Here is a 23,958-nt window from a genome sequence, read left to right on the forward strand (position 1 = left end):
ATGTGTACCTGCTGGTAATTTTACATTTCCCTTGTACTTTATACATCTATTACTTGAGATTTTTTTTTTTTACTTCAGATTCTTTTGTAAGGAAGAACTGTCCCTTCTCCACCATTTATTTATTTATGCACTTATTTATTTATTTATTTATTTATTTTTTTTTTTGAGACAGAGTCTCACTTTGTTGCCCGGGCTAGAGTGAGTGCCGTGGCGTCAGCCTAGCTCACAGCAACCTCAAACTCCTGGGCTCGAGTGATCCTTCTGCCTCAGCCTCCCGGGTAGCTGGGACTACAGGCATGCGCCACCATGCCCGGCTAATTTTTTATATATATATATCAGTTGGCCAATTAATTTCTTTCTATTTATAGTAGAGACGGGGTCTCGCTCAGGCTGGTTTTGAACTCCTGACCTTGAGCAATCCGCCCGCCTCGGCCTCCCAAGAGCTAGGATTACAGGCGTGAGCCACAGCGCCCGGCCTATTTATTTATTTATACTATGATGCTGCTCCCTCCTCCTTCCTATTACCTGGTTTTCATGCCTCCTCCTTTCCACCTTTTCCCTGACACCTTGTGGGTCACCAATCTCTGTAGTTTCTGGTCTATCCTTTCTATATTTTTTTTGTACAAATAAGCAGATAAATGTAATATTTTCTTTTAACAACTTTACTAAGGTATAAATTATATATCATAAAATTCACCAATTTTTAAGTGATTTTTAATTATTTTTAGTAAATTAGCTGAGGTGTGTAACTATCACCATAATACCAATATCACCACATTTTTAAATGTTTTCCTCACCTCAGTAAAATCTTTCATGATCATGTTTTCCTCATTCCCAGACTAGCCCCAGTAATCAGTAATCTATATCTATATATTTGCTTTTTCTAGACATTTCATATAAATGGAATCATATAATATGTGGTCTTTTGTGTTTGGATTATTTCACTTAACATAATGCTTTTGAGGTTTATCTGTATTGTATCCTGTATTGGCATTTTATTACTTTTTATTGTTGAGTAGTATTCCATTGTATGAACTATAGCATGTTTTTTTTTATTCATTCACCAGTTGATAAGCATTTAGGTTGCTTCTATTTTGGGGCTTTCATAAATAATGTTGCTATGAACATTTGCATGCAAGTCCTTGTATGGACATAATATTTAATTTCTCTTGGGGATTTATCTAGGAGAATTACTGGATCATATGGTAATTTATGTTTCACTTTTAAAGAAACTGCCAAACTGATGATTTCTTGGATATCAGACCAAAGGCACAGGCTACAAAAGAAAAAACTAGACAAATTGGACTTTATGAAAATTTAAAAATTTTGTACATCAAAAGGCAATATGAATAGAATATACAGACAACTCACAGAATGGGGAAAATGTTTGTAAATCATATATCTGATAAAGGGTTAATATCCAAAATATACAGAGAACTCTTAAAACTCAACACCAAAAATCAAACAACCCAATTCAGAAATGGGCAAAGGATTTGATATTTCAAAGAAGATATACAATTGGCCAATAAGCATATGAAAAGATGTTCAGCATCACTAATGCTTAGGGAAATGCAAATCAAAACTACAAATGGGAGATACTGCTCACACCCATTAGGATGACTACTGTCAAAAAAATCCCAGAAAATAACAAATTTGATGAGGATGTGGAGAGAATGGAATCCTTGTACACTGTTGATGGAAATGTAAAATGGTATAGCTACTATGGAAAACAGTATGGTGGTTCCTCAAAAAATTAAAAATAGAATTACTATATGATCCAACAATTCCACTTCTGGGCATGTACGCCCCAAAATTGAAAGCAAGATCTTGAAGAGATATTTGTACACCCATATTCATAACATTATTCACAATAGCCAAAAGGTGGAAGCAAGACAAGTCCATCAACAGATGAATGGATAAGCAAAATGTGGTACATAAAATGGAACATTATTATCCAGGGTTAACAAAGACATAAATCCTGACATATGCTCAGCATGGACGATATTTGAGAACATTATGTTAGGTGAAGTAGACCAGCCATAAAAAACCCAATATTGCATTTTATCATAAGCTGTCTTACCAGAAAAAACAAACACTGTATTATTCCACATATATGTGATACTTAGAGTAGTCAAAATTATGGAGTCAGAAAGTAGAATGGTAGGTGCCAGGGGCTGTAGGGAGGGGTGAATGAGGAGTTATTGTTGAATGGGTATAGAATTTCAGTTTTACAAGGTGAAAAAAGTTCTGGAGATAAATGGTGGTGATGGTTACATACCATATTATGAATGATTTAATCATACTAAACTGTACACTTAAAAAAAAAAGAAACTGCTAAACTATTTTCCAAAGTGGCTATGCCATTTTATATTCCCATCAGCAATGTATGAGGGTTCCCATTTCTCCACATCTTTGCCAACAGTTGTTATTGTCTGTCTTTTTTATCATAACCATTCTAGCAAATGTGAAATGGTATCTCATTGTGGTTTTAATTTACATTTTCCTGATAACTAATGATGTTGAGCATTTTTTCATGTGTTTGTTAGCCATTTGCATATCATCTTTGGTGAAATGTCTATTCAAATCTTTTGCCCATTTTAAAATTGAGTTGTTTATCTTATTGAGTCATGAGAGTTCTTTGTCAGTCCTTATAAATTTATGCAATGTGTGTTTGGTATTATATCAAAGAAATCTTTACCTAATCCAAGTCTAAAAGACTTTTCTCATATATTTTCTCTGAAAAGCTTTACAGTGTTAGCTCTTACATTTAGGTCTCTGATCCATTTGAGTTGATTTTTGTGTCTGGTATGAGGTAAGGGGCTAAAGTCATCTTTTTTTCATATGGATATTCAATTATCCTAGCACCATTTGTTGAAAAGGCTAACATCCCAATGAATCACCTTAACACTTTTGTTTAAAATCAAGTTACCACAATAAATATAAGGGTTTATTTCTGAACTCTCGATTCTGTTCCATTGATCTATATGTCTGGCTTTATGCCCATACCACACTGTCACTGTCTTGGTAACTGTACCCTAAAGTTGTAGTTAAAGTCCTCCAAATTTGTTCTCCTTTTTCAAAATTGTTTTGACTCTTCCAGGTCTTTGTATTTCTATGTAAATTTTAGGATAACCTTGTCAAGTTCAGCAAAAAAGTGTGCTGAAATTTTGTGTTTTTATATTCTCGTATTTCTTACATGAAGATAATATACTACAGATATTCTTGATTTTTTTCATTTACTAGTATATCCTAGAAATCACTCCAAATCAGCTCAGAGAGCTCTTTGCCACTTTTTTTTAACAGCTGCATAACACTCCCTGGAATAGAGGTACCATAATTTACTAACCTATTCTTATATGTATGGGGCAAAAATGCTGCAATGAATAATCTTGTACATATTTGTTTTCCTATTGTTGGAGACGTATCTTCAGGGTTGATTCCCAGAAGTGGGATGGCTAGTTAAAAGGTAAATGCATATGTCTCCATAAATAGCCTTTGTGTGGTTTACTTCTGTTTTGTTCCTCAGACATTGATGAATGTGAAAACGAACTCAATGGAGGCTGTGTCCATGACTGTTTGAATATTCCAGGCAATTATCGTTGCACTTGTTTTGATGGCTTCATGTTGGCTCAAGATGGTCATAACTGTCTTGGTAAGGAAAACATTTGGAAATGGCAATTCTCATTTACCCACCCCTTTCTTTCCTTTGGTGAAAACTTATGAAGACAAAAGAGGATCAGAGACTTGTGTTTTCTAACCACTTGGAAATCAGACTCCCTGATAGAAAATCTAACTAAAAACTAAAGTGTTTTAGTTCTGTTTTTTTTTCTTTTTTTTTTTTTTAAGACTACAAGAGTTAAAGTTTAATTCACACAGATTAGCTTTCTTTCAAAGGAAAACATTATGTGACAATTCACACTTGAACACCTGGTATAACACAAACTTCCACTCTATCTGGCACAGACATATTCAACATGCTATATTAAGTATAATCTCCATTTTATTTTTTTCCAACGGATAGTTTTTCTTCAGTCCTCAAGGACTCAACTCCTTACATAGGCTTTGGTGGAGGTCTTGGGGCACCACCTGCAGGTCTAAATCTGGGTGGGGGTGTTCGGTCCTTGCGGGCTTCCCGAGAACGATTCCTGACTACCTTGCTGTGAATGGCACAACTCACACAGTAATGTAGCTTCACATACAGCTCGGGAAGCACATAGGCATCGAAGACACTCGCTTCAGATATGTCCCTGACAGCTGCGGCCTCCACTATGTTCCGAATGACAAACTTCTTTATGGCCTTGTCCTTAGGCACGCATCGGGCGCAGTTCGTGCAGCGAATAGGCTGCACATGGCCACGGCCCTTTTTGGCACGACCGTTGTTCCTTCCTTTCTTTGTCATCTTGGAAACGAGGACGCGAAAAAGGACTCTTTTTTTCTTTTTGGAGATGTAGTCTGGCTCTGTCTGTCACCTGGGCTAGAGTGCCATGGGGTCAGCCTAGCTCACAGCAACCTCAAACTCCTATGCTCAAGAGATCCTTCTGCCTCAGGCTCCCAAGTAACTGGGACTACAGGCACGCACCACCACGCCTGGCTAATTTTTCTGTTTTTAGTAGAGACAGGGTCTCGGTCTTGCTCAGGCAGGTCTCACACTCCTGACCTCAAGCAATTCTCCTGCCTTGGCCTCCCAGAGTGCTAGGATTATAGGTGTGAGCCACCGTGCCCAGCCAGTGTGTTTTAGTTTTTATGTGACTAGTCATAAAATAAATTTTCCCTTAGTTCAAGAAGATGGGTGGGCATGGTCATTATTATTTATTGATTTTCTAGTATTGGCTTGTTACTTTTAAAATAATTTGTCTTGAGTTGCAAGGTCCTGACTTATACACACTTCTTTAATGCTGTGTCTCTATTCTGGAATAGGTAAAACTCCTTGTCTTGAAGACTCTAAATGTGTGCTTGGGTCATAGCCAGATAGACCTCCCTCTTTTTTCTCGAAAGAGAAAGAAAATCAAACAGAAATCTTCCCTGAACATCCTTCTAGTATTCCACAAAACAGAAACATCTGTTTCATTCCCTGAGTTAGAGACTGTAAAGAGTGTTGTTTACATTGATTCCTTATGCCAGGAAAAAAATAGAACTTAGGAACAGCAAGCAATTGGATGGGGCTGAGTGTTAGATAGTCTTAGAGAATACAGCACGCCTGGAAGGTAGGTATTTATGGTTTGCTTTATAAGGCTGGTGTTATCAGTTGGACAGGAGGACATCAGGGAAGACACATGGCATCAGGGGTCCTTTGATACTGCTGACCTTTCATATGGTTGATTTATTGATGTCTAGTTGGCCAACTAAGGAGCAGCTTGAGCCAGGCTCTGGCTCTGTGGGGGCAGCCATGCCCCCTCATGGTGCAGTAGCAATGGCCACTTGATCAAATGCTTTGAGATCAGCATAAAAGGCACTAGAAAAAATACAGGTAGAACTTGTATTTTGAGTATTGTAGCTCTGGAGGGGAGCTATTTCCATTTGAGACCCAACCTCATATGAGCTTTGTCCCGCTTCAATGTCCCCTGGAGCTCCGTCCTTATAGACTCTGTTCGTTCCTGTCTGTGCCCTGTGTGAGGAGTCAGGCTTTGGTGTGCACACCACTTGGCATTTCAAGCCTGCAGCTGTCAGTAAGACTTGATTGAAGCCTGAGGGTCAATGACCCCTCTGCAAACTTCTATGCAGTCATAACACAAAAAGACACATTTAAGAGACAATCCTGAGAGCAGGAATAAACCGAAATAAATGAAAAACTCAAAAAAATATAATTTGTTGGGAAGCATACATTATGGACTTTTTGTTTGTTTATTTGTTTTAACCATTTTCAGGGAGGGATTTCTTTGATGTGCCAACAATGGCACTTTGAGTATTCATATGTGGTGGTAGACTGATGGTCGTGACTGTGGTGCTGTAATCCACAGCCTGGGAGACAATGTGAGCTTCCTAAGGGCAACAAGCTGAACCATCTAGGGGTTGAGGACCTGGCCAGGGGTGGGCAGGGCAGTTCTGAGTACAGGCTCAGAAATCCAGAGCCCATATTGTTCCTTGTCTTAGCCAACAGCCCAGCTATCTCAGCAGAGTGTCTCCACTTCCCCTCCTCGGGGTCATTGTGGACTGGGCAGCACAGATCTGCCTTGCAGAGAGACCCTGAGCATCCACTGAGGATTTCTGAAGTGAGTAAGGATTCCTTAAAATGAAGGCATGAGAAAATAAAGTACTTTTGGAAGAGCAGGGCTAGCACACACATAGAGATTTCTCTGCTATCCAGACTTGAAAGGGCTGAAGCTCTTTGTGACAAGAAGCTCAGAGCCAAAACTTTTCAGGAGTGGCAGTTTCCCTGAGTTATCTGCGATGACCCTTCACCTCTCCTCAAGCCCCTGACTGCACATTAGCCAAATATATATTAGCGGGGATATCGAGAGGACAAACACCACTTAACTCTGGCATTAAACCCAGAATGCTCCAAGATCCCGAGTGCTGGCAAGCCTCAAAACCGAAAGGCAGCTCTTCCACACAGCTCACCCCATCTGCACTTAGTTTCTATTTATAGAGATTCTGGGAGCTCGGCATAGCTATTCCGCTTTGTAGCAGTGGTTCTCAGCCCTGGTCACACATTAGAATCACCTGAGAACCTCGGCCTCCCCTGAGGCTGGTTCCATCGGTGGCTCTGGAGGCCACATCCAGGCATCAGGGTTCTAACACGTAGCCAGGGTTGGGAACCACTGTTTTTCAGTCTGGAGATGCTCACCAGCCTACTGATAGAATTTGTGTGTATACACACACACACTTTCGTATTTATCCAGTTGGAGTACATCACCCAGCTTAATGTCACATTTCTGATTGCTTTAGCGAAAAGCAATAGTGGGTTAAATGTGGGGTGGGGGTGTGGCAGCTCAGGCGGGAGCACGCCTTAGCCCACAGCCAATCCAGGGTTTGGTGTCCAGGGAAACAGTACCCTCCAGTTCTCTGTGGAACAGCCAGGCCAGGTGTGTTCCCGCATGGCCCATCCTCTGGGATGTGCCTCCTTCACCCTTTGGCACAGACAGGGGCAAGTTTGTTAGGCTTTAGGGGATGGCTCGAGTCCCATCAGTTTAGTCAGGCATCTGCCTGGTAGTGTGGGAGGACAGATGACTGTAAGATCTGAAGCTTGAAACCAGATAACAGATATTTAAATATGAATTTTCTTATTACAGATATGCCCAGGAGCTAGTGATAGGCACATGAGAAATTAGGCTGGAGAAAATAAATTGCTTTTATATTGGCCTTCTCCAGGAGCGTTTGTTGTCTGAAACTTCCCTTGAAGTTTCTCTTCTTTGGGTCTGGTGATGCTGTGCTCACCTGCTTGTTTGTTCGTGCATTGAACAGTTAATGAGCAGCTGCTGTATGCCAGGGCTGTGATAATTAAAACAAAGAGTCTCTGTCCTCGAGGAGTTTGCAATCTAGTGGAGATGGATAAATAAAGGATTTTGAGAATGCAACTCAGTAAGTGTGTTAGTACAGTCGTGCACAGGGTATTACAGATGTGGGGGGAAGAAGGTCCCCTAAAGATTCCTCCCTCCTTGCCTTTCTGACAGCTCCTTTCCAGAGGCTCCTGGAACTCCTGCTGTCTCTTCCACTTCCTCTTCGGCCGGCATTATCCAGAATTCTACCTGTGGCTTTCTCCTTTCTGCTCCCTTTTTCTCCCTTCCCCTACTCCTGCCTTTGGCTTTCTCATCAACATCCACCACTTTATCAGGCAACTACAAGTAAATGGTTTTCAAAGCTGTGCATACAACACCAGATTCTCTTCCAACCAAACTCAGGTTTCACACACTACCTGCTGGACCTAGCCCTGAATTGCGTTTCAGCAATCCAGCATTTCAGACACATCACCTCCCTGCCTTGCATGGGGATGAGGGGAAACCAAATCTCCATTCCCATTTCTGTGCCCAGCACTGGTCTTCCCATGTTTCTTTTCCAGAAGGCCGTCATGTCCTCTAATGATGCCCCACCCCACAGCCCACAGGCTCCTGGCCCTGCAGCACCTTGTCCACCCCCAGTCTTTTTCTGTGCCTTGCTTCTTAGCATCCTGGCCACCAGCCCCTGCTCTGTCCCCCACTAGCACTAGCTGTGGCTGTTTCAGGTACATGTGTGAAGCTGGATTCCAGGGTTTCCATTCTCCCCCTTCCCTGTGTCCTACCCTCAGCTACTGCTTATTTTTCCCAAAGCAGAGGCCTGACTAGGTCTCTTCTGCTCCAGTGGTTCCCAGCTGCTTCCCAAATTAAGTAGGAATTTCTTTGCCTGGTATTCAAGATCTGCAGTGTGACCCTGATCCATCTTCCCAGCTGTCTCTCCTGTAACTTCCCTCTCTGTGCCCTGTGCTCCTGCCAAACTGGATGACTCACCGGCATCTGAATGTGCTCCATGCTGCCCAGCCTTCGTGCTATCACTCAGGCTCTCTCTTCTACCTCCAGTCCTTTCTCTCCTGATTTATAACCGGAGAAATCCTAAGGGCTCATCTTTCATCAGCTTTTCCATAAAACCCATCCTGATACCCCACAACTGGATGTGACCTTCCGTTTCTTGTGCCAGCATTTTCTTTATCTCAGAATCATTTGTATATTCATCTCTTACTGAAGGGCACACGCCTAGAGGGAAGGAATTTTATCTTCCTCATCTGCATTTTACTGTCTCCTCTAGCACTGTGCTACAGGAGAAAAGAAGATGTTCAATAAATATTTACCGAACTGATTTATCTTGTGTCCGTGTGGTGGGCGTGGCCAAGTGAGCCCCAGACCCAAAAGTGCTGTGCTAATTGTCTGTGGGCCTCACCTTCCATTGCAAGAGCTTCTGTGATGCAGGGACCAGAAGAGGGACCTCACCTCTGCCTAGCAGGAGCCCCTGAGCTGTTGGGCCGGGTGGGGTGTTTGAAACAGTCACCAAAGCAAAAGCTAATCCCTCTCTCCCTCCAGATGTGGACGAGTGCCTGGAGAACAATGGCGGCTGCCAGCACACCTGTGTCAACGCCATGGGGAGCTACGAGTGCCGCTGCAAGGAGGGCTTTTTCCTGAGTGACAATCAGCACACATGCATTCACCGCTCAGAAGGTACCTCTGCCTTGCTGGGGATGGGGACAGAGTGAGACATCTGAGATCTGAGATCCACCCTTGCACACACACAATGACTTTAGAGGGGCAGCTGGAGGCCCGAAGACAAGCCCAGACTCTGCTGCTGGGTAACTGTGGGCAAGTTTTTTTAACTTCAGCTTCCTCCCCTGGCAAAATAAGTGCACTGGACTGGGTGAACTCTGAGGTCCTTTCAAACTCTCACGTTCTCTGATTCTAATCTTTAAATAGAGTACATTTCAAACATGACTAGGTGTCTCAGGAGCAATGTCATGCATGAGTTGCCACGTTCTTCAAAAAGGTGCTGAAAACCACAACACGTGCTTCTTGCTCTGGGTGGGTAGGGAGGAGGCTGGATCCTCCCCATGGATACTTTCAATAAATTGCCCTGCTTTCAGCCCCAAGCTAGATCTGGCCCTTCCCTATTTTGCATTTTTGAACTCCAATGGGCAGAAGGGCTCCCTCCCTGGACTTGGGCTCTCTGTGCTGTGGTTTCTTTCACCTGTGTCACCATTTACCTTTCCTCCATAAATGTGCAAAAACTGTTCTCTTCTGATGGCCTTCCTTTCATTTTCTTTACTGTGAGTTTATACCTTTTATTAAATCCTCTGTTGTATTAGCGGATTCTTGGGAGGGAGAGGGATTAAGTACATGTGTCCAGTTAGTTATTTTTAACTCAATGTCATCCTTTTAATTCTACTCTGCTCACTTTTAAGCCAAAGAGCCACATTTTGGTGGTTGCATTTCTTCCAGGATTGCATCTGTATGCTTTTAGGGGTAATGCCGTAATATTATACTATTAACTCCTTTTGTCACATGTTGCTTATTTGTTCCTGTAACTTAAGAATGAAGTCATTTTAAGTTCTACTACCATTTAATCACATATTTGCAGATTTATTGTTTTAATCATGGTTTTAGTGACTTTTAGAGGGTTTCTTCATGGAAGATGGTTTTTGTCTCATTTTCCAAGGATGATGGGTACTAAGAAAAATTGTTAGAAAACCCCCCAGGAGTGGATGGCTTTGATGGCTATCACCTCTAGTCTGTTCCTTCTCAGTGTTTGGGGCAGGGGAGTCACACACACTGGGTCTGATCAGGTGGATTTCTTATCTCACACCAGGCCCTTGATGGAGTAGCAGTTGGATTTCGTTTCCCTGCCAGGTTCTCTGGTCTGTTTGGTGCGTACCGCAGTCTTGTCCAACACAGACAGAACCCGAGGTAGGAATGAATTAAGATGTTAGTGGCACAAAGGCTTCTCCCCTTTTGGTTGCTCAAAGCTGCTTCCCATGAAGTCACTCTGGCTTTCTGTTCAGGTGGCTGACGGGGAAGGGCTGACAGGGAACCTGTAGGTAAATCCATTCCTGGAACTCCCCAGTGTGGATTCCACCTGCTCACAAAGCAGCATGTGGCAGTTAAGATCACCTCTTATCCTTGCACCTCCAGAGCCCTGGCTTGGCCCCTCTTTCTCCTCCTGCAAGCTCCCCAGACTGATGAGAGACACAGGCTCCTCATAACAGAAGCAAATACAAGTGCAGGTTCTTTTCTGCAAACTGTTTTCTACATTTTCTACAATTCAGACATTCTTGGATCCCCTGAAGAGTATTTAAAACGAACATATTTGTCTGGAACTAAAACCAAAATCCAGGAGTTGGAGCTGTGGTCTGGAAGTGCTCTGTGTGATTTTCTGTTGCATTTCAACCTGATGGCTTGGCAAATTCATGGCAGTGTGAGCCAATAGGTTATAGCGATTTGTAATGGAGAACCTTTCCCTCCTAGGGCTTTAATTCTTCAAGTAGAACAGCCTGTAAACACTTTTCTTATAGAATTTCTTCCCTGATGTGCATATTAAACCCTTAGAAATGTACTAAAATAGACTTTAAAACCAACAGTAGAGACCTTTAAAATGGTTAAAAGACAGTAATACTGCAAGCTAGTATATTCTAGTGTTGCTGTTATTGTTTTTAGTAACTATTTACTAAATGTTTTTTAATAGTGGGGATCATAACAGTTGATTCTGAAGGAAAACTCAACCTATTGACTTTTTTTATCCTTGGAGACCCCAAAGCTCTGATAAAGAGACTGTGTGTTTTCACCCATATAATGAGGGTAGGCTGGAGAGAAACATCACCCCCAGCCCGCCTTTGTTCCTATTCATGGGTGCTCAGGCTCTCAAAATGAGCTTTCTCTTTCATTTTGTCTGCTCTGAGAATGCTTGGATGGTCGGCTGCTGCCTTTTCAGGGCAGTGTGGAAGGTGTCAGGGAGGTGAAGAAGCTGTACTCTGAGCAGAATCTATTTCCCACTTTATGTAATGTGTCCCTCCCAGTTCACATGGCATATTTTTGTTTGGTTTCCAAAAATATTCTTCAGTGGAACCCTGAGCCTAGGGAGCACCAGAATGGGGCATTTCCAGTGTTTTGAGCTGTTTCCTTTCTGGTGAACTAACAGTCCTGGACATGACTACCAGGCCAGTTTTGGGGAGAGCTAGGACCAGTGCTGGGCCACCCAGTTTGGACCAGATGCATCTGTGGCTCCAAGCAGTGGTCTTGTTTTGAATCAGGGTACTATGGAGAGCTTTGGGGTCACCTCTTGAAAAGCCATCAGCATTTCCAGTGCCATTTTAAGCCTCCATTACCTCCTGATAACTTCAGGTCTAACTTGATATGAGATGACATCAGGCAGCAACTTCTCTGAATATCACAGTGGCATCTGGCACATGGTCATTCTTACAAAGTGTTTCTTGTGTAAGTGAATTGCTCTGAGGCTGTAAAGGTCACTTTGCAAATGTCTTAACAGACTTGTAAACAGAGTGAAAAAGAAGAAGTTGACCTGTTTGGGGAGTGTACTTTCCAGGTGTTATTGCCTCCTTTTTGTGGGCACTATTATATTTAACCCCAAGTGCTAGTTATTTGAAATGTCTGCTGACCCACGGGCAAACACAGTGCTTGCTAGGCCTTCTCTGGAGGACAGGATACTGCTTCTAGAGGTAGCTTTCCCCTTTCATGCTATCTCAGTGCTGGAGAGCAAATAACAACTTCAGAAAGTACCAGCTAGAGCAAGAGAAAGCTTTCCATCAATCCGGCACAAGCCTCTTTCCGTATTAATTGGCAGCAGCTCTTGGCATGGGTGAAGGAATCCCAGCAACATCCAGCAGATTGAACACTAGAGTGCAAACAGCTTGTAACTGTCAGATAAAAAACAAGATGGTTTTAAGAGAGACTCAAGAGAGCATGGGATGTATTAACTATTGCACTGTCTTTTAGAATAGGAATGACATCTGTTTGTATTAAAACAATTGGTGCAGTTAAGCACAGTTTGATGGCTCTGTGGTGAGAGTTGGAGAGAGACTTTTGACTTCATTAGAACCTAGTGGCTAAGGCTTTAGGAGCATGATACAGAATAGCCTTGGACCCTAGAGAAGGTGAATAAAACCTGCTTGTACGCATGCTTAAAACAATGCTATTTCTAGTATTAGAAAGTGTCTTGTTAGTAGAGAGCCAGTGAAAACAAAGTTTCTACTCTTAGAGATGTTGTAGAGCTGTATTGCACAAATGCAAAGAAGCAACATATGAACAGGTACTTACTAAGGCACTATAAACTGAGCAGATGTCTTAAAAACACTCTTGGGTGTGAGAATAGCCAGGAAAGTCTCAGAGAATTGGTTTTGAGATGCAGCAGATGCTGGTAAACCACATAGATGTTTACCTTGGTAGTGCCCATCCTTTACATGCATGTTAAACCATCCAGGAGCATAACCAACCATCCCTCTTCCCACTACCATTACTACAAGCTTGGACCTAAGAGAAATTTACAGTATACCTGAAAGGCGTTGTATAGCAGCTAGAGGAAACCACACGATGAGGTCTCTCTCTCGCTCTGTTCTTTGTTGTTGTGTTGTTGCATCAGGCTATCTGTGAGAGGCTTATGCTCTGAGCCTGCTGAGGGAGGGACCAAGGGACTAACTGAGGGTGGTCACATAAGAGAGATCCCTGGGCAGGCGGTCCATATGATGATGCCAAAATATAGCAGTCACACTCACCTCCAAAGTGTAGATCTGGTGGAGATAGAGAAGACGGTTGGAAGTTATCTTCAAGAGTATGTGAAAAAGTTGGGAATCTTTATCATTCTATCTGTAAATTTTCTTAGCAGTCTCCTTTTCTCTTTGCATTCTTGATCATTCTTTATCTTGGATAAAGATATGGTAGAGATACAAGTCTGAGTACCAGCTCCTGGGATCACCCAACAGAGAGCTCCAGTTGATTGGGAGGGCTCCCACCTCTTTAGGAGAGTTGAGACATCGTATCTCTTGGGTGATAGAAGAAATTTTTCATGTCTCTGTTAATTGACCTGGCTTGATTTTAATGACATATACTTTTAAAATAGGGGGCTGACAGAGACCCAGGTGGGCAGGTCCGTGGCCCACCCCCAGCCCCTTGCAGCTCCCCTAGGGCTCAGGATGCTGACCACAGCCTAGTCACCTGTTGCATGCTGCTGTTTTGCAGAGGGCCTGAGCTGCATGAATAAAGATCACGGCTGTAGTCACATCTGTAAGGAGGCCCCAAGGGGGAGCGTCGCCTGTGAGTGCAGACCTGGTTTTGAGTTGGCCAAGAACCAGAGAGACTGCATCTGTAAGTATGGACTGGCGCATACCCGTGATGGGAGCCGCCCCATCCCAGAGGCTGCCTTCTGTGGCCCAGCATCAGAAACCCTCCACACAGCACAGCAGCAGCAGGGAAGGCAGCTGGCACGAGATACCGGCCTCCACCAAGTCCATGTTCATTGCAGAAGGGTGGTCTCCCTGTTCCCACAGAATAAAATCAGATTTCCTCATCTGGCAACCATAGCTCTTTGCTCCCTGGACCCTGTATCCTTGGTAAACCTCATCTGCCTCCTTTCCCCAAGCACTAAGCTCTTTGCCTTTTGGAGAACAGCCCATGTTCTTTGATGCCTCCAAGCTTTTCTCAAGTCTTCCTCCCTTCCCAACTTGGGGAACTCTCACTCAACCTTCAACATCCCACTTAACTTCTAACAAGGATAAAGATAATAGCTACCATTTTTGAAGCATTTATTATGTGCAAAGGCTTGTCGCAAGATGGGTCGTATCCCACTTCATTCTTACAAGCACCGCCCTCACCACCACTTAGTTTATTCCTCAGTGATAGTGCGTGATGCTCTGGGGTGGAACTGTGTATTTATGTGTCTGTCTCCCCAGCTGTGAGCCACTCCAAGTCAGGGACCTTGTCTCATTTTTGTCTCTCAGTCTTCCCCTAGTGCCTACCACAGGGTGTGCTCAATACACATTTGTTAATGAATGAGCGAATGAATGTTATACACGATCTGGACGCAGCTGCCACACCGTGATTATACTAACAAAGTTCCAGTGGATAATGGGAAACAACTGGCAATGGTGTTCTAGACGCTGCTAATGCCAGAGAAAACACTGAAGAGTGTCCCTTTAGGAACTCTTCTGAAAGCCATGGACGGAAGACCCCTGCAGTTTGCTAGGGATGGTTGCTTACAGTGAGGAGACCTTATTGGTTAAGACATGAGGAGACAGTTTGACCAGTGAAAGACTTGTCCCCATGTCTCCACCACAAGGCAGAATGCGGTCCCAAAGGCAGCCAGGCCGGGGCTGGTGCCACCCCTACCCTCCAACAACAGGTTCTAAGGGCCCCTCAAAGTGAGGCTGTCCCTGAGGGCTTCTCGTGGCCTGAGGAGAATGCAGACCACTTATCCTGTCTCCAGATCTTCAAAAGGAGGCCCCAGGCCCTCCCAGACTCACCTGTAGAGTGAGACTCTGCATTTCACAGACTTTCAGGGACTGATTGCTAGAGGTAGAGCACCTCAAAGCGTGTCTGTAAATATTTTAAATGTTTTTAAGATGTCACTGCTCGAATAATGTTCTTGTAACATTTGAGGAATTTAAAAAGAAGAAACAAGATCCATATTCTTACCATGTAACCAGCTGTTTCAAGTTTTTCATATTCCTATTTAGTTCATATGCACATACAATTTTTATGTAGCTATAATGACAGATCATCACAAATATGTAATTAGTTCTTTTAGACTAGAAAAATTACAAAGGCCTATGTAAGAATTCAAACACTCCAAAGTGTACTAGAAACATGTAGTTTCCCCCTCCCATTTCTCTTGCCAGAGGTAACCACTGTAAACAGTTTGATGAGTAGTTTTGTAGTTGGGTTTTTTTTTTTTGGCCTATCATCAATGCATTCATCTATAGTCTTGGTAATTACTGGTTAATGTCACATTAATTGTGTGCAGAGTCATCATTTCCTCTGATCATCCTCCCTTCTAACTAACCCAGATGGAATCTGATGAGAGAAATTCTAACATATATGTACAAATTAAATATTGTCTGTTTATTCCAGACATAAAGCACCTTAGCATTTCCCAAAGTCCCAGTGTAGCTGTATTAATAGGCAAACTTCTCTAGATAGGGAAAAGCAGTAGTCCAGAATCTCTTGGTATAATTCCCCTCAAATAAATAAAAATCTCCCCAGACTCTTCCATCTCCATCTTCCTGCATGACTTTGTTCAAACCTGTGTTTCAGCATTTCTGCAATTTGTATTGTGACTGTCTGCTCACACAGACAGGGACAGGGTCTGAATCAGAGTTATATTTTATGCACAATGCCTGGCATGTGCTAGGCACTCAAATACAGAATGAAAGTCAGAGTTTCTCTGGACCAATCATAGCCCTGGTCGTGGCAATCTCAGCGCTTTGTGTATTGATTCATTTTGCTTTCAGTGACCTGTAACCACGGAAATGGTGGGTGCCAGCACTCCTGTGAAGATACAGCTGATGGCCCGGAGTGTAGCTGCCATCCACACTACAGGATGCACGCAGATGGGAGGAGCTGCCTTGGTGAGTGGTGACCCCTACACTGGGTGAGGGTCTGCCCCAACCTTCCTATCTCTAACCCTAACTATTAATGGTGTTTAGCTCCAGGCACAGGCTGTTTTTGGTGCCTTTGCCCCCAAACAGACCTCGTGCTGCTTCACATGTTGCAGTGGGAGTGGGTGCAAGTCCTGGGTCAGGGGTGCAAGTCCTTCTCTCCCCATGCACCCTTGGAAAGCCCTTCCTCCTCTCCTGGACTAGGCCGCTCCTGAAGCTGGTATTCTGGAGACTGGACAACACATCCCAAGGGGCCAGGCCCGAAGCTAGAGCTAGCTGTTTGGATGATGCAGCAACCTTTATGGCCAGCAGGAGCCAGGGTTGCATATTTCCGCTGGGATATCTTCCCTGCCCTTCATGGTGTGTCCTTTGCTAGCTCCATTTTAGAGGTTTCTAAGCCTGAGGCTCTTTTTGTCCTGGACTAAGTGTACTAGAGTGAATCTGTCTCTTGCATTCCCCAGTGTCTCTTTGGAGTACAATATACTTCTAAAAGCTTTTCCATAGTTAATGTTTACTGAGGATCTGTGGCCTTTTAACATGCTGTGTTTCTGTGTTTCCTACAGAGCCTCATTATAACACATTTTTGCTGAGTGAACAGAGACACATATCTTACGTTGTTCTCCTGTCTGGGATTTTAGCAGAAATGGCTGTGTAGGGGATAAATAATTTGACTCATTCCGTCTGAGAACTGTGCTGTTTTGCTTCTCTTGTAGAGCGAGAGGACACTGCCCTGGAGACAGCAGAGAGCAATGCCACATCTGTGGCAGATGGGGATAAGCGGGTGAAGCGGCGGCTGCTCATGGGTAGGTGACTCCACTGCTCTCCCCTGGCCACTGCCCTTGTCCCTTCCCTCCCCAACCTTCCGCATCAGGTCTGAACCTGGGGGTCACATGCCCTCAGAGCAGCTGGACCAGTGAGCAGCTCCTGCAAAGCCAGGGTGTGTGTCTGTTCTTCACCCACTGCTGTTGCTTAATCACCACCCCAGATCCCTGGTACTGCGGGAAGTGCACCAGCCAAGCTGTCAGAATAATTGGGTTAATGTACTAACACAGTTAGTCCGACTTACTGTAAGACTTGGCAAACTGCCCTGAGCCTACATCTCTTGGTCTTTCTTTAAATGGATAGAATAAAATCTCTCTCTTAGGGCTATCAGGATGCTCAATTAAGATAATGATATGCAAAAGTGCCCAGAGTCCAGTGCCTGGGACTGAGCGGGTGGTCAGTGGGTGTCAGCTCCCTTCCTTCTGAGAAGCTGGAATGAGAGAGGACTCTGGCAGCCGCTAGCTCAGCATGGTGGATGATCTGTTTTTGTGTCCACTGAGTCTCCTATTTCTGACTCAGCCGTGTTCATGGTAGGAGAGATAAATGGAGAGGAGTGGCACTTGCCTGTGAGCTGGACATGAGAAGCAGAGGCAGTGGCTGTGGGGGTGGGAGTCAGACAGATCCTTTGACACATTACTCTTCTGGAGAAAGGTTGGCTCCACCTAACAAATCCATCTTTTGACAGCTCTGGCTTTAATAGTCAGGTAAGATCACTAGTTACCAGCCATTGGTTACCAAGCAGGTAACATTTCAGTTCTCCTAGTTGTTTCTTCTAACTCCTTCTCTCCCATGATTCTGAAAAATGAAGTATATACAGTTATTTCTTGATGTGTCAGTTTTGGACAGTGGCTTTCGACTTCCTGCTGCAGAAGACTAGGTTGTAACTTTCACTGCTTCCCTCCCCCAACACACACACACACACACACACACACACACACACACACGTCTACCCTCTCTCCCACACCCTGAATACAGTTGTATCACAATTTAAATCAATATTATATGCTAATATTATTGCAACTATGAATATGTAAATATGATTCACCCAAGTCATGTAATGTGACATGATTTTATTTTCTTTGTTTACTTTTCTAAGTACCTCTTACCAATTCTTTTGCAAATTTCTGATAGAGCTCTAAAACACTTTTCAACGTGTTCAAATGTAGCAGGTGACTTATCAATTCAATTTTCTTCCTTAAAAGGTCTTTTCAGAGGCTTCCACCCTGCTATTGCAGGGCCTGACCCTCTTGGCTGGCTGCGTATCTCTCCTCTGGGCCTTCCCCATCAGCCTAAAAATTCCCTTCATCACTCTCCATTTGGTGAGCCTCATATCTTGTCTTTTGTTAGTTTATACAGTGAATCAGATGTAGGTTTTCTAAAAACTTTGCATCCTGAAAATGTGTTTATATTCTACCTTCACTCTTTATTGAATCTGGCTCAGTATAGACTTGGGAAGAATATTCCTCCAGAGTTTTAAAATTAGTGCTCCATTGATTTCAAGTGTTCAGTATTGTTTTGAGAAGCCTACAGTCATCTTTATTCTTGATCCTTTTATATGAAACCTGAAAAGCTTCTCGCTGTAAGTTTTCAGGATCTTCTTGTCCCTGGTGATCTGAAATGTCACAATAAGGTCCCTTACTGTGAGCCTTTGCCCACCTGATGTGCTGAATACTCAGGAGGCCTTTTTAATGTGGACATTCAAGTCCCTTGGTTCTGAGAAATGTTCTTACATTTCTCCCTTTGATATAGCATTTCTTCACCCCATTTTCTCTGATCTTTCTCTCTGGAACTCCTATCAGTGGTTGTTCTAACTCTTAAATTGCTCCTCTAATTTTCTTTCTCTTTTCTTTGTATTTTTGGTGTACTTTCTAGGAGATTTTTCATTTTATTCTTCTACTCTTTCCACAGGATTCTTCTTAAATTTCTGCTTTCATATTTTAAATTTTCAAGAATTTTAGTTTGGTGTATTGTTATAGGAACCTGTTCTTATTTCATGGATTCTTTTCCACTCCCTGAGGAAATTAATTATAAAATTTTAACTTCTCTTTTATTCCCTATATTATTATTTTATTTCCTATATTATCCTTATTATTCCCTATATTATCCCCTATTCCCTATATTATCTTCCTATATTATTTATTCCCTATATTATCTTCCTTTCCTCTAGGTTTTTTTCCTGTTTGTTTGATTTGGTATATTTCTTTCATATTAGAGGCTTTCCAAAAATGTCTAGTAATTCTTGACTTATTTTTCATATTTAATAGTGAAATACTAAAAAGCCAGTTGGATATTCTATTAACTGATGGGCTTCATGTGTGGGTGACTAGGCAGTGACTTAGCCATTTTATTTGGCAATCCTCAAATGCCATTATCTATAGGTCTTTTCACTTGGGCAGGTCAATTTAGCTGAAGAGGAATCCTTCAATCTCCTTCGGTCTCATGCAGCTCAGCTGCCAGCACTCTGGGATCTGAGGGGCTGGGGGAAGGGTGGGCAGAGGGGTGTGAGAATTGTTTGGGATCTCTGTTTTCTAGATATAGACTTTCACTGGACAGTGCCTCCCTCTCCTCTTCTGCTGTGTCTGGTGCCCTTGAGTCCAGTGCCTCTCGGGTCCAACTTTTCCAGAAGATAAACTTCTCTGCTGTAGCGAGAATAGGACAGGGGCTATGACTTAAGGAGGAGCTCTAGGGGTTTAACTGTTTCTTGTATAGACTCTCAAATAATCTTCCTATTTTTAACTCCATCCTCATCTCTGCCTCTAGAGTAACTTGAAACCTCCAATCCGCATGGCCTCTCTGGGCTTCTGTGGCTCACATAAGTTACCATGTATTGGCATTCGGTCTGCAGACCATGAGGGTTCAGCTTTCTGCTGCGCCAGTCGCTGCCCCTCCACTGAGATGCTGCTTCCAGCATATTCGATATTTTTCATCTATTGTCTTTTCTTTTCTTCCATTTTCTTTGTCCTTAAGGATTTATACTTAAAAAAAAATCTATTCTTATTTTGGTGAGGTTTTGAAAGAAAACAGATAAACATACATGTTCTCTCTGTCATATTTAATTAGAACTGGGCTTGTCCCCCCCCTCCCCCGCCCTAGGCTTTCAAATGAAGTAGCTATGGAAGAAAAAAAAAATCATGTTTCTGGATACCTAGGTGCTGACAATTGAATGAATGTTGACTAGCACTTGTCTATTACTTGGAATAACTGTACAAAATACAGAACTAAAAGCCATTTGCTTATTGTTCCTCATCTCCATAGTTGTGATTTAACAACTGTGGCTTATTTTTCATGTAGTTATGACAGGCCTTACTCCTTTCAGGGAAAGTTAAACTTATAGTTTGAGTAAACTGGCAGTTGCAAAGATGAAGTTATTAGTCTGCACCAAGGGAATTGTTGGGGTGGGCAACGTTTACCCTCTTGCTTTGCCCATTACTCACATTCAAAGGAGAAGGTTCAGGATTATGAAAGGAACATTATCTCTTTTTGCCCTGTTCTGCACTCACACCTCACCTGCCAGATATGGTCACACTTAGCAGGTTGCTGGCTGTGGATCAGCAGGTACTTTTAATGGCTTTCAATCCATTAGTGTGGGTCAGCTCTGCAGGCTGGGAGACATCTTTACCCCTTTACCCTGACAAGCTTCCTCAGAAAATATCACTTATTTAGATGAGTGGGAGGGGCTGCACCTGCTCTCCCTCTATCCCACCTGCAGATGGCAGAGACTTGGGGTGTGATCAAGAGTACCCCACCATGCTTCTTGGCTTCCATGAACTTGCTAAATGATAACAGGTATATCAGCACTTCTTTAGGAAGCTAACTGCCTTTTCTCACCTCCTTGTCAGAAACATGTGCTGTCAACAATGGAGGCTGTGATCGCACCTGTAAGGATACTTCAACAGGGGTTCACTGCAGCTGTCCCATTGGATTCACTCTCCAGTTGGATGGGAAGACGTGTAAAGGTAGCCTTCACCTCTTCAGGGAGGCTGGGTGCCCTGGTCTGGGGGGAAGCCCCATGCCGCTTAAGTGTGGGGATAAAGGCAGCTCTTCCCCTCCACACCCCAAGTGACTTTAGATTTGCTTATGATTCATATTGATGGAAGCTTTACTTCCCTGGGCTAGTGGAAGGTTATAATTGAGTAAGCTTAATTAGAACCAACTTAATTACACTAATTGTTGAGGAGGTCAGCCTCTACAAGCATCAAATAATTCATTTCAGACAGTGGCCTTATTAGAAAAAGGCAGTTCAAGGAAGCATTCATTTGCAGGAGATAATATCAACATATCATAAATAATAGCCTAGAGATTATTATGTAAAAAAACAGTCAAGATTATTATCTAGAGGACTTAATGAATAACTGTACCATTAACTTTTACTGATGAAGAGAGACCCCAATGACTTGCTAGTATTTCATGGGCAAGAGTACAAAGGATGAGTTCTTTAGCATGATAAAAAGTAGATCACCAATTACCAGACGAAACTGAGAAGAGATAAGATTGAGTATCAGGAATAATTTAAAAACATTGAGGCTATTTGATCATTGTGTAATTTGCCAAAACAAGTGCTCCAGTCCCTTACAACTTTAATCATTAAACTACACTAGTTAGGATACTAAAGGGAGCCATGCTTTCTTGAGAGAGCAACATGAGGATGAGAATATAACAGGACCTCACCATTCTCTTCCCTAGTTTGTTTTCTTACTGCTCGTCAAGGGCATTGCAAGTCTAAGTTCTCAAGAGGATGAGGCACTTGTCTTTCAAAACTGGTTAAGCCAGACAAGAAAACATGTATAAGATTAAAAACATCAGCAAGCATTTTTAAATGCTTTTATGAGTCTGTTTTCATTTCAGGGAATAATGAACACTCATAATAGCACTTCAGGGATTTGTGGGAAATGAGGCAAGTGTTCCTCTCTGATTTGCCGATGCTTGCTTGTTACAGATATTGATGAGTGCCAGACCCGCAATGGTGGTTGTGATCATTTCTGCAAAAACACCGTGGGCAGTTTTGACTGCAGCTGCAGAAAAGGATTTAAATTATTAACAGATGAGAAGTCTTGCCAAGGTATGTGCTGAGAGCGTAGCCGTGCTGTGCAAGGGCCCGCTGGTTGGAGCAGAGAACATGTAGCCCCACCCCGGCAGAGACTGGCTCGCCAGGCTTCTTCACAGAGCCACTACTCCAACCTCCAGCCCAGCCTTCGCTTATTTCGTCTATTAGGTAGAATAAAAACACTGATGTAGCTCACAGGTATATTTTGTAAATTAAGCCGTTAATGATTAGAGAACACCTCAAAGAACCCATCCGGTGCGATTACAGCAGAGCTTGCTGCTGGAAATGGAATGGAACACAGAATGCAAGCAGGGTTGCACTGGGGTGTTGAGGTTAGGAATCATTTTTCCTTTCTAATATTTCCTTTAATGTTTTAGAATTTATAACAAAAGTTACAAATTAAAAGCGAAAATGTATAGATTTAGTTAACATGCCTTCCTTGCAAAAAGTTGAGGTCAGTACATAATCAAGATCATGTACCAGTTGGCTTCTTCCTTACAGACCTTGTTTTAAATGAGCAGCCTTTGATGCTGTGGACAGGGAGAAGATGCTGGCTGATGCTTAGGCAAGATTACAAACCCCTTCTCGAAGGCATCTTTCCCATATAAGGGGTGCAGCAAGGGGAATTCTCTAGGTTGTACTTGTTGATATTAATAACTATTTGGGGTGGTGGGAAGCTGTTTAGAGTGGGAAGCATCATTTATTACTTTTAGATAGCCATCTTTTTTAAAATGTCCTATTGATATGCAGGAAGAAGCTCTGAGGAAAGATGTGCTATCATTTATTCTTTCTCCATTTCTGTAAATAAAGAATGATTGTCTAACTTATTTTGTTAGAAATCTCAGATTTAAATCAAAATCAGAATATGGTATCTGATTTCATCAGATTAAAAAAGATGTAAAATTACTTCTTTTTTAAAAACTTTATGGCGTGAATTAGGTTTTTTTCCTCTCTTGGTTTGTTCTTCTCAATACATAATTTGTCAGGCAGTTCAAATATATTCTCCTTTAAATTCAGTAAATTAATTCTAGATGATTATTGTGTGGAAATAATAATTTCTTCAGTTTGACTTGGAAAGCAAATTTGCTGTTCCATATAATGTTTCACAACGTATAGAGCAAGCAAGACTGTTTAAGCTGTGTAAACACATTAAAAAGGAATTAGGAAAGTGATCTCATTATTTTTGGCAAAGCAAAAGCCCATAGTGAGCAGCCAAAGTCAGCTACTGAACAAGTCCACTTTCTCGACAACTGGCTGATAGCAATAACAGATTTCAGAGAATGGCATCAGTTACTAGGAAGGAAACTGACTTTTTCTCATTTTTCACCAATCAGTTTTAGTAGAACAAATATTTGCACAGAACAAATTTATGAAGAAGTTGCCAGGATTTCTGGGAAAAGCTAAGGACGAAGAGGTTTTGCAAGAATTTGCCCTTTTTATTTCACTTTTTCATTCCTCCTGTTCCTTCCAATGTTTGTTTTTATTAATGTAGTTTCTCCTGGCACATTTGGTGTTGAAAAAGTGGTCTAGCAATGGTCTAGTTGGCTTCCAGCGAGTGCTACATTGGTTTATCCATTTGGAGACACGAGTTGTAACTCTGTTAAAACCCTTCAAAGTTGAGAGAGCGAAGCACTAACATTCTAGACTACAGGAAAGATGTGAGGGCCAGCTAGGGAAGAGGAGATGATTAGACAGGCAAATGCACCCTCCTGAGGCTGGTTTGCATGACCCCAGCTGCAGCCAAGGAAGCTTTCACACTGAACCAGGAAGACAGGGAACCCGTGGGACTGGACTATGGGGGAAGATCAAAGCCAGGGATTGGCCAAGAGGATCCTATTCAGAGCTTAACCACCAAATGACAGTGTCTACAATAGAAATCTACAGAGGATATTAGTGTTAGTACATTCTTTTAGGGCAGAGGGCATTAAAATCTGGGATTAACTGGCCTCTTGGGGCCAGAAGACTAAATTTGGAAAGATCAGAGAGAGATGGGAACCAGATTTACCTCCAAACCAAGTGTTTTCTCCTTTCAATTCAT

At 42.5% G+C, this 23,958-nt stretch overlaps 1 protein-coding gene and 1 pseudogene across 4 annotated transcripts in view; one reads left to right on the forward strand and one right to left on the reverse strand.

Moving 5' to 3' along the window:
* Positions 1 to 23,958, forward strand: part of SCUBE2 (signal peptide, CUB domain and EGF like domain containing 2) — a 64,475-nt gene that overhangs the window by 5,782 nt on the left and 34,735 nt on the right. For 2 of the 4 annotated variants that reach the window (XM_012784000.2, XM_012784004.2), the window contains exons 3-9: positions 3,527 to 3,652; positions 8,988 to 9,122; positions 13,641 to 13,766; positions 15,908 to 16,024; positions 16,768 to 16,857; positions 20,716 to 20,832; positions 21,813 to 21,935. In XM_012784000.2, coding sequence (XP_012639454.2) covers positions 3,527 to 3,652; positions 8,988 to 9,122; positions 13,641 to 13,766; positions 15,908 to 16,024; positions 16,768 to 16,857; positions 20,716 to 20,832; positions 21,813 to 21,935 — 834 coding nt within the window. The remainder of the gene's footprint in view (positions 1 to 3,526; positions 3,653 to 8,987; positions 9,123 to 13,640; positions 13,767 to 15,907; positions 16,025 to 16,767; positions 16,858 to 20,715; positions 20,833 to 21,812; positions 21,936 to 23,958) is intronic. The other 2 variants (XM_012784001.2, XM_076002191.1) reach the window with 2 other exon arrangements.
* On the reverse strand, positions 3,863 to 4,408 carry LOC105881968 (small ribosomal subunit protein eS26 pseudogene; annotated as a pseudogene).

This window comes from Microcebus murinus, chromosome 4 (assembly GCF_040939455.1).
Source record: "Microcebus murinus isolate Inina chromosome 4, M.murinus_Inina_mat1.0, whole genome shotgun sequence".
Classification (NCBI taxonomy): Eukaryota; Metazoa; Chordata; class Mammalia; order Primates; family Cheirogaleidae; genus Microcebus; species Microcebus murinus.